Source organism: Cherax quadricarinatus, chromosome 48 (assembly GCF_038502225.1).
Source record: "Cherax quadricarinatus isolate ZL_2023a chromosome 48, ASM3850222v1, whole genome shotgun sequence".
Lineage (NCBI taxonomy): Eukaryota > Metazoa > Arthropoda > Malacostraca > Decapoda > Parastacidae > Cherax > Cherax quadricarinatus.
In genome coordinates this window covers 17,295,008-17,305,101 of record NC_091339.1, presented here as the reverse complement: position 1 = coordinate 17,305,101, position 10,094 = coordinate 17,295,008, and the positions used below count along the sequence as shown (strand labels likewise).

Here is a 10,094-nt window from a genome sequence, read left to right as displayed (position 1 = left end):
ATTCCGTGATAATTCGGCACACCCATGAATCTACGAGCTTGGATCAATTTATATAAGTTATATTTTCTGTTTATTTTTCCCTTCGAGGATGAGTGGGGGGATGAGGGTTATAAATGTGTACATAATAACCAGTCACCTCAATCTTAACCATATTAGCAACTGATAACGTAATAAATTTAATATTTCAAGCTGAACAAATATATGATACGAAGCAACGAGCCCCGATTGTAATATTATGCAAATATATATATATATATATATATATATATATATATATATATATATATATATATATATATATATATATATATATATATTTCTTTCGTTATAACAGACAACGAAAATGAGGCTTATTAACGAGATGATGAAGTTCTCCTTCAGGTTAAAACTTGAGTGCATCTCGAGTCATCCTTGTTCCTGTACCAGCTTGTAACACCACATCTGCTGCTGTTGGTCACCACCTGTCAGTAGCATCCCGACACCACCTGTCAGCAGCTTCCCGACACCACCTTGTCTACACTCGGCTACCTTCCCTTCATTTGTCCTCTCTTCTAGACACTCTCCGTCTGAGGGACACCAATAGGACAGCAGAGGCCCTCGCTACCGTCCTCGTGTATACAAAACACTTTCCTCTCCACGTAGGTGACCTGAAAGGTTTAGCAAATACTGAAATGGCAATACCTCGTTTACCTCGTTTGCAAACAGGGAAGGGAAGAGTGCTTTGAAAAACATGAAGGGTTCTTAATTCGAAAAATTGGAGCTACCCTCATTTTTATGTCATCAGAACTGTGTAAATAGCACCTCATTATAATAATAATAATAATAATAATAATAATAATAATAATAATAATAATAATAATAATCTTAATAATAATGCAGCAGTTGCTTGCTGAAACAACTCATAACTAACCCAGTGGGTTGGTTGCAACTTGTTCCAACCACAGTATTGTTACTTGTATTCTTCTCTTTACTCTACAGAATTTCTTCAGTTGAAACTCTCAATAACATGAAAGCAAAACTATCGTCTGTGGAGAAAATATTTAAAACAAAATTTAATTTAAACTAACGTAATTATGACAACTTTTTGAAAAAGGATTATATTTTTTAAGCAGGAAAAATTTATACTGTCAGCAATGTTTTGACATCAAAGAAACAGTATATGTTGCATTAATTACATTAAGTGCACAACAGACAGATATACACGTCTCAGTATATATACATTATCGACATACACTGAGTGGTATGTATCTCTAGATGTACATACACGGAGAAATTATTTAATCCCTAAAATAGGTATTCAAGTATTTTTGATGTCTGGTGGACAGGTGAGAGACAAGCTTAGAGTCCCTCGCGCAGTTAATAAGCTTTAAAACTAATAAAACCAACCGAAGCCCAAGAAACTCCTAGTTTCTCATATTGTGAGTCAAATGGCTCATGACTTACCAGTGGAGATGATAGAAACAGTCGACTTAGAGGAACTTTACTGAAAATTGCTAAACTGACTGTGGCATGCAAAGGGTACGTAACCTTTATTCGGTGCATGCACACACCCTCAATGAAAAGCTATCTCCCCAGCCAGCGAACCAGTACTAAGGGTCGGACGATGGGGCCCCGTCGTTCGATCAGTACCCAGGTTCAGCCAATGAGAAGATGATTTTGACAATCGCTGAGGTGTTGTGGGCACCACCCGCCTGTCTGCCCTTGTCATTCCCATTCTAGAGCTGGTTGAAGCACGGTCTGCTCTCTACTGCCATCTATTCTGCCTTGCTTGCCGTGGCTTGCACTAATACCTATTGTTGTACATAGTGTATATAGTGTACATACTTCTGTTCTTACTTGGTGAAAGGATAATATAAGTCAAAAGTTTTTCTGCTGTGTTTATTTTGCTCCCTTTACACCCAGGATAACAGGCCTTTGGAATCCTGGGTTGTAATACTGACTGAAGAAGATTCTTCCGCGGGCGAAATGTCTCTGTAATGCTCCTCTCTGCAAACTGTATCTATCCTCTCGATGTGGAAGAATGAGACGCTTGTGCAACATTTGGGAGTCTTTATTTAGGAAACGCTTCGCCACACATTGGCTTCATCAGTCCAATACAAAGAAGAACGGCGAAAACAAAAGAGGAGGAGTTGAAAGTAATCAGCCCCTCATCCTGGAAACGATGTGCTCAATCCATTACATCGATTCCAGGCTGAGAGACTGTCTACCTCAAAATCCTCCTCTTTCACCGTTCTTCCTTGCATTGGACTCATGAAGCCACTACATGACCAAACGTTTCCTCAATAAACATTCCCAAATGTTCCACAAATATCTCATTTTCAACCTGTCAGTTTTCTAAATAATTTATCACATTTTCTCGATGTGTTTAGAAAAGCAGGAACACTTACCGTGTTCCTGCGTTTTCTAAACATTGAACAATATTTTGTCCGGTGAACAGTGTTGCGTATTACGGGCGTTGTGAGTGAATATGTTTAACGAACAGTTAAGTAGGCGTGTGGATATTTAGGCAAAAATAAGCGATTCTGGTTGTATTTTTGGGAAAACAGAATGTGTGTATGATGGTTGTAAATGGTATTGTGATGCTGACAAACAGTGGAAAAGGGCCTTTGTGTGCAGGTCTGTTTAAAGTGTCCCGAAATTAACAAAAATTTTCTATTTCACTGTGTGTATGTTGCAATAACAGTGATTCTGTGTGTATGTTGCAATAACAGTGATTCTGTGTGTATGTTGCAATAACAGTGATTCTGTGTGTATGTTGCAATAACAGTGATTCTGTGTGTATGTTACAATAACAGTGATTCTGTGTGTATGTTGCAATAACAGTGATTCTGTGTGTATGTTGCAATAACAGTGATTCTGTGTGTATGTTGCAATAACAGTGATTCTGTGTGTATGTTGCAATAACAGTGATTCTGTGTATATGTTGCAATAACAGTGATTCTGTGTGTATGTTGCAATAAAAGTGATTCTGTGTGTATGTTGCAATAACAGTGATTCTGTGTGTATGTTGCAATAACAGTGATTCTGTGTGTATGTTGCAATAACAGTGATTCTGTGTGTATGTTGCAATAACAGTGATTCTGTGTGTATGTTGCAATAACAGTGATTCTGTGTGTATGTTGCAATAACAGTGATTCTATGTGTATGTTGCAATAACCGTGATTCTGTGTGTATGTTGCAATAACAGTGATTCTATGTGTATGTTGCAATAACAGTGAATCTGTGTGTATGTTGCAATAACAGTGATTCTGTGTGTATGTTGCAATAAAAGATCGATTTTGTGTGTATACTGCGATAACAGAATGATTCTGTGTAGGCAGAACATATTAATTCTGTGTATATAGGAAAAGCAAATTAACTCTACTTGCAAGTAAGGAAAACAAATTGACTTTGCGTCTATGTAAGGCAAAAGAGGTTGATTATGCATATAAGTAGGGAAAGCAGATTGTTTCTCAGTGTATGTAGTGAGAAATCAATTTATTCTGCGTGTAAGTAGGTGGAACACAGATTGTTTCTCAGTGTATGTAGTGAGAAATCAATTTATTCTGCGTGTAAGTAGGTGGAACACAGATTGTGTGTGTGGAGGGAGAACTGGGGATTTTTTTTTAAGTGTAGAATAAACTGAGTGACACGGTGTGTATTGAGAACAGAGCGACACTGTATTGGGAATAGAGTGACACTGTGTGCGCTTTAAACAGAGTGGCACTGTATGTGTTTAGAACGGAGTGACATCGTGAGTGCTGGGAAGAATAACACAGAGTGTGATGGGAATAGCGACACGATGTGTGATAGGTACAGTGACCTGGTGAGTGATGGGTATAAAGGGCGACTCACCTTGTGAGGCACAACGGTGTGGTATTCTTTCAACTCCTCGACCGGAAACCATGCAGGTTCATCGTCTTGTATAACGTGGATACCACACAACCTGCAACAGCAACCTTTATTAAGAGAGAGAGAGAGAGAGAGAGAGAGAGAGAGAGAGAGAGAGAGAGAGAGAGAGAGAGAGAGAGAGAGAGAGAGAGAGAGAGAGAGAGACAGAGACAGAGAGAGAGACAGAGAGAGACAGAGACAGAAAGAGAGATCAGCATCTTTTCAAGACACCTGTCAACCCATTACCCATCCATCTTCTGCTCAGCCATGACCTCCCTTCTCGCTAGACACGAGCCCCTTCCTGCCCCTTGACATTTTGATGCAAGGAAGTGAACTAATCTTGTGTGCCTTTCCCCAAGGGGTTGTGTAACTCTTACGAGTTTAGTGCTTTTTAGTTAAAATAAATAAGTAATATGTACTTCGTCAGGTATCTCTCTTTCCTTCTTTGTTTCCAGCTGATCTCTTCCTCCTTCCCTTCTTCTCTCCCTTCCTCTCTTCATTGTTTTCATTCCCTCCTTTCTTTCCATTTCTCCTGCACTCACATAATTTTCAGATCCTTTTTTTTGTTCCCTTTTTGTCCATCCTCTTCATCCTGTGCCTCTACTCCTCTCATATTCTCCTTCTCTTCTACTTCCCCGTTTCCTCTTTGTCCTAATTACATCCTGTCTCTTTTTCCTCCCTTATTTTTCTTATTCTTCCTTTGTTTCTTACCCTTTCCTCTCTCCCTCCCTCTTCTTCCTCCCTTGTTTCCTACCCTTCCTCCCTCCCTCCCTCTTCTTCCTCCTTGTTTCCTACCCTCCCTCCCTCCCTCTTCTTCCTCCCTTGTTTTCTACCCTTTCCTCCCTCCCTCCCTCTTCTTCCTCCCTTGTTTCTTACCCTTTCCTCCCTCCCTCTCTTCTTTACTACTTCTATTCCTCTCTCCCTACTTCCCACCTCCCTTCCCTGTACTCTGTCCCTCTGGAGGCTAGGAGGGGCTCTTGATCCAGGGAAATGAGTTTGTCCTGCTCTTCCCTGGGTCGTACTTGATCACTTCTCCTCCCACCAGGCGCCGTGTGGCCCCTACTGGTTTAGTGATTTACCATAAATACAAATAATTAATAATGTAATTAACAATATTTAATCATTAATGATAATTATTTGTATTAAAAAAGGAGTAATTAATAGTAATTAAGAATTTATGTAATAATAAAATAATAATTATATATAATCATTAGTAGCAATAATAATTTTTTTATTAAAATTAAGAGTAATTAATAATTAAGAACTGAATACCGGCGAATCTTAAAAAAAACTGATATAGTGTAATAGTGTAAATAACAATAGTAATAATAATAGTAATAATAATAGTAGTAATAATATAAATAATAATAATAATAATAATAATAATAATAATAATAATAATAATAAACAATTATAATTTTTGGAGGTCATTTCCCTCACAGCTCCGACCTGGTGAGAGCAATGCCAGGTATCCAGAGTGCGGAGATCAGTACCAGTACAGCTACCAGTCCCCACGCCCACGGCGGCCACTGTTCGAACTTCACCACGGCCTCGTTCGCATCCCACGCCATGTACCTAGAGCCGTTCAGCACCTGCCGAACGAAAGGCCTGGTTAGTAAAAGGATGTGTACGTTCTCCTGAACGGGGGCTCGAGCCCTGTCCTGGTTGTAATGTATTAAAGCTGCATCTTGTGTGACCTATTTTGACTTCTGATGTCATTACCTTGGGTTGCTTCGTGTGAATGTTTACCACTGCATTTGGAATCACTTTTGAGCCTGTGTTGATGTGTATTGTGTGTGTGTGTGTGTGTTGACGTGTGCTGCGTGTTGACGTGTGTTGTATGTGTGTTGATGTGTGTTGTGTGTGTGTTGACGTGTGTTGTGTGTTGACGTGTGTTGTATGTGTGTTGTGTGTGTGTTTTGAAGTGTGCTGTGTGTGTGTGTTGACGTGTGTTGTATGTGTGTTGATGTGTTTTGTGTGTATGTTGACGTGTGCTGTGTGTGTGTTGACGTGTGTTGTATGTGTGTTGACGTGTGTCTGTATTACGAGTGTTGTGTCTGTGTTGACTTGTTCTGTGCCTATTCTGACCAATTTTATCACAGTCTTCTCTGTGCCATATGTAATTTAACATGCCCTCTCGTGATATAGCTTGGTCTGTTTCATGTTAGATGTTCCCTTATCTAAGGTGCCAGTGGTGACCTCTGTGACGTACAGTGTTTGACCTTTACTCACCTGGGCAATATCATATTATTGACAACAAACAATACCGAGAATCCGATAAATAAGACACACGTGAAACACTTGGGTCTCCTTAGGGCAGATGGACTGATCACCTCACAGCTATTTTTTTCTACTATCTTCAGTGTTATATTCGCCTATATTCGACTGAAGAAGCCTGTTATGCAGGCGGAAAGTTTCAGCATGAAAGATACCAAGTACTGTATTCATTTATCTTGTTAATATCGATTGTCATCTTATCTGAGGTGCAACAAGTACCTCTCTGGCACACGTCTGATCTCTGCTAACCTGCTTGATGATGGAAGAGGCGAGAATGGTGAGCATGACGGCCGGGGAGATGTATTTCCAGCACAGGAGGAAGAAGCTGCTCGGTCTGCTGCCTATCATCAGCTCAATGTCGTCGCTGAACCTAGAGGCCATGGAACAGAATCAGGGTATTGTGGTAGTGACGCGAAGGAATGAGCTGGAGATCACCGACAGCTTCTTTAGACACGAGAGAGAGAGAGAGGGAGAGAGAGAGAGAGAGAGAGAGAGAGAGAGAGAGAGAGAGAGAGAGAGAGAGAGAGAGAGAGAGAGAGAGAGGCATGACTAACCTACGGAGGATCAAACCTCCACGAATTCCTGCGGAGAATGACCCACACGGGTTGTAAGTTGATATATTGCGAACAAAACTCATTTATAGTCGAGGAGATCGTTTATACACGAAGCAATTCCGTCTTAAGTTAAACAAATGTATTAGTGAAAAGGACCTACATATTAATACATATTAAGAGCCAGTAGGCCTACTGTAGTGATCTATGTTCATGCTCTTAATCTCGAGAAGAAACACTCACTTCTTCAGACCGTAGACGTAGGAGACGGAGACGCACTCAAAGAAGGCGACAATGAGCAGTGGGATGTTGCCGGAGAAGTCGTCAAAGAGGATGAAAACATAGTTGCCAGCGCCGTGAGCGAACACCATACTGATGGCGCAGCATATACAACAGATGATCGCTGTCGACAAGCAAGTGTCAAATATAACTATAGATACGAAGAAACAATGTATTTGAGGTAGTGATTAACGAACAGATGACCAAACCTTCACTACTCTAATGCTACAAGACCTGCACTTGTTTAGTGCAGCACAAAGTTATTTGTACTGTATGAAAGCTGGCAATACAGAACATAATATGGTTTCAGTCATTCGGTAGGTTTCGTCTTTAATGAAAGGATTTATAGACTAATATAAATCCTTGAAGAATAAGAGACACGTACAACAACTGAGTAACTTTATTGAAGAAACGATTCACTCGCATAACACGCTTCGGTTGGTTACAGCTGAATATAACACTTGAGACAGCAGAAGCAAACTTAGTGATCAGTCCCTCCTCTGTGGTAAGAGGTGACTGATCTACTGTCTTCAGTGTTATATGCGCTTGCATTCGACTGAAGAAGCCTGCTGCGCAGGAAACTTTTCACCAATATAATACCCAAGTGTTGTGCATGTATCTTAGCCTATCGAAGAAAATCTATCATAGGATTAGAATGTTAGTTCTTCAACTAACTAGGATTCTAACACATGCTAAAGTTAAAATTCACTATAATAGTTTTGTCACCAGATAAAAGCATATTACGTACTTATTACATGATAATAATTCCTGTTGGAAATAATCGTATTTATAACTTAGTCTCCAGATAACTTAACAGTGATATATGTACTGTCACAGCCTCCCACCAACAACTTCCTAACACTTGCCTTACATGTAAGGATCTTCCCAACAACTGTCTCACCTGTGAGGATTTCCTTCCTGATGCTGGGGAACACCTTGAGGTCAACGATGGAGGTAATAACGCCCTCCAGGGTGCCGAACTCAGAGTCTATGCCCAGTGTGAAGAGCATGAGGAAGAACAGCACCGACCAGAAAGGCGCCCAGGGAAACTGGTTGATGGCCTCAGTGAAGACGATGAAGGCCAGGCCGGTTCCAGAGGCCGACTGAGGCCACGTCAGGAAGATAAGGCAGTTAGAGGAGGGCGTCAACACAATAAATGAATTAGTCTTGGTCAATAATAGCTCACATGGAGACAGAAACTCTGGAGATAGATTATTTTCCTATAGAAGCCCTTGTTGTAAATTAAGATGGGGACCAGAAAGGTAGTATTTGATATCTAATTCCTATTATTCTTTTTAAATGAAAAAATTTAAAAACATGCACTCACCAGAGTTGATTGATCAGTATATTTCGACCCCCACAAGGAAGATCGAAATATACAGATCAATCAATCTCCTGAGTTTCTTTCTCCATGTGGGTTATTAATGAGCACCGGCAAGTGTTCATTGCATTTTATTTATTCAATAATAGTCTTAATCAGTTAAAGCCACTTTCAGTGGCATGGCCCAGGTTATGTATCTCACAGACTTACGTTCTTAAGTGTCTCCTGTAGGTCACACTTGGGCAACTCAGGCATGGGTATCTCCGTGGTGCCGCCGTCCACCGAAATGGAAATCATCTCCCCCGGGGGTATAGGATCGACATCCGTCGTGTTGAAGAGCTCCATGTTGATGGCGTTCCTCTCCTCAATACACTGCTCGTAGGTGATATGAGCCTTGAACCCTGCGAGAAGGTGAGTACTGTTAGGTAACGGGGATCTTGAGACTAGCGAACGTAGGGTCGAGCATCCATCCACTCCTTGTGCCCAATGACATAGTAGTTAGGACATCTGCCAGTTTGTTCAAGTGATATGTAGGACTTTAGAGAAACTGGTCAGATACTATTGCTAGCATCTCAGCTAACATCACTAAGGAAACTCCTCCATTAGCCTCTCCCTACACCACTTCCATCACCAGTCTTCTCCAACATATCCTCCATCAGTCTCCCCATCCACCATCTCCTCCCCACACTACTAACAACCTTTAATGCGAAACAGCTAAGGTGTGAAGTGTGATCCGCTTAGCTCATTAGGCTTTGCTAATATAATTTCTTAATCCTCGTTTTCCCCATCTTCTCTCTTTCTCTTTCTCTTTCCTTACCCAATGGTTCAATCCCCGGACGCCTGTGACCACAGGCGTCCGGGGATCACTTCTCCAGTGGATATCTCAGTGAAATGATGCAGATCCTCACCCAGTACGGAGAAGACGACAATAGCAGCGAAGATAGCAGTGCAACAGTTGATGATGCCACACACGACGGCGTCCCTGAAGCAGTTGTTGTGGACGGGGTTGTAAGAAGAGAAGGCGATGAGACCACCGAATGCCAGACCCAGGGAGAAGAAGATCTGCGTGCCAGCCTCCAGCCACACCGTCGGGTCCAGTATCTTCCCCCACTGAAAACATTACGATTTTACTTAAAATTTCTCCTTTCCCCACTTTAAAATCTAGTTAAATTTAAAAATTATGCGTTTCTACGCTATACAGCATGAATTGTGTCGTTCAGGAGTTTGATGAAGCTACGGTATCAAACATCCAGAAAACGCCTCGAACCCTTCTCAAACGTATAATAAGAAGGTAAATGACTTTTGATAAGTGGTTGTATTTGAAGTGATCAAGGTCTCAAGGCCAAAACATCTTTAAAAAAGATGTTCCAGTTTTATATATTCATGTCTATTTCCCCATAAAATCCGCCCTTAGAATCTACATATATCTACACTGCTCTCTTCAGGTCACTTACTGTGACTCGACCCTTGCAAACACACACACACACACACACACACACACACACACACACACACACACACACACACACACACATACACACACACACACACACACACACATATATATATATATATATATATATATATATATATATATATATATATATATATATATATATATATATCCCACAAATGAAAACAGAAAAATATGGACACCTTAATCGACCGAGTCACCCACGAAATAGAGCCACGGAAAAGATAAAAAGGAGAAAGGAGAATGGTGGTCGTGATGAGGCGATCATGATGTTGATAATGATGATAATGGTGATTTTGATGATGGTGATGATGATGATACG

At 40.7% G+C, this 10,094-nt stretch overlaps 1 protein-coding gene across 6 annotated transcripts in view; it reads right to left on the bottom strand.

Annotated features, from left to right (window-relative positions):
- Positions 1-325: 325 nt before the first annotated feature.
- Positions 326-10,094, bottom strand: part of LOC128696022 (sodium-dependent neutral amino acid transporter B(0)AT3) — a 152,709-nt gene continuing 142,940 nt past the window's right edge. For all 6 annotated transcript variants that reach the window (XM_070094916.1, XM_070094918.1, XM_070094919.1 and 3 more), the window contains 8 exons: positions 9,207-9,408; positions 8,509-8,699; positions 7,879-8,080; positions 6,942-7,101; positions 6,397-6,517; positions 5,320-5,462; positions 3,835-3,925; positions 326-647 (listed from right to left, as the gene is read on the bottom strand). In XM_070094916.1, coding sequence (XP_069951017.1) covers positions 552-647; positions 3,835-3,925; positions 5,320-5,462; positions 6,397-6,517; positions 6,942-7,101; positions 7,879-8,080; positions 8,509-8,699; positions 9,207-9,408 — 1,206 coding nt within the window. In that variant the 3' untranslated portion in view covers positions 326-551. The remainder of the gene's footprint in view (positions 648-3,834; positions 3,926-5,319; positions 5,463-6,396; positions 6,518-6,941; positions 7,102-7,878; positions 8,081-8,508; positions 8,700-9,206; positions 9,409-10,094) is intronic.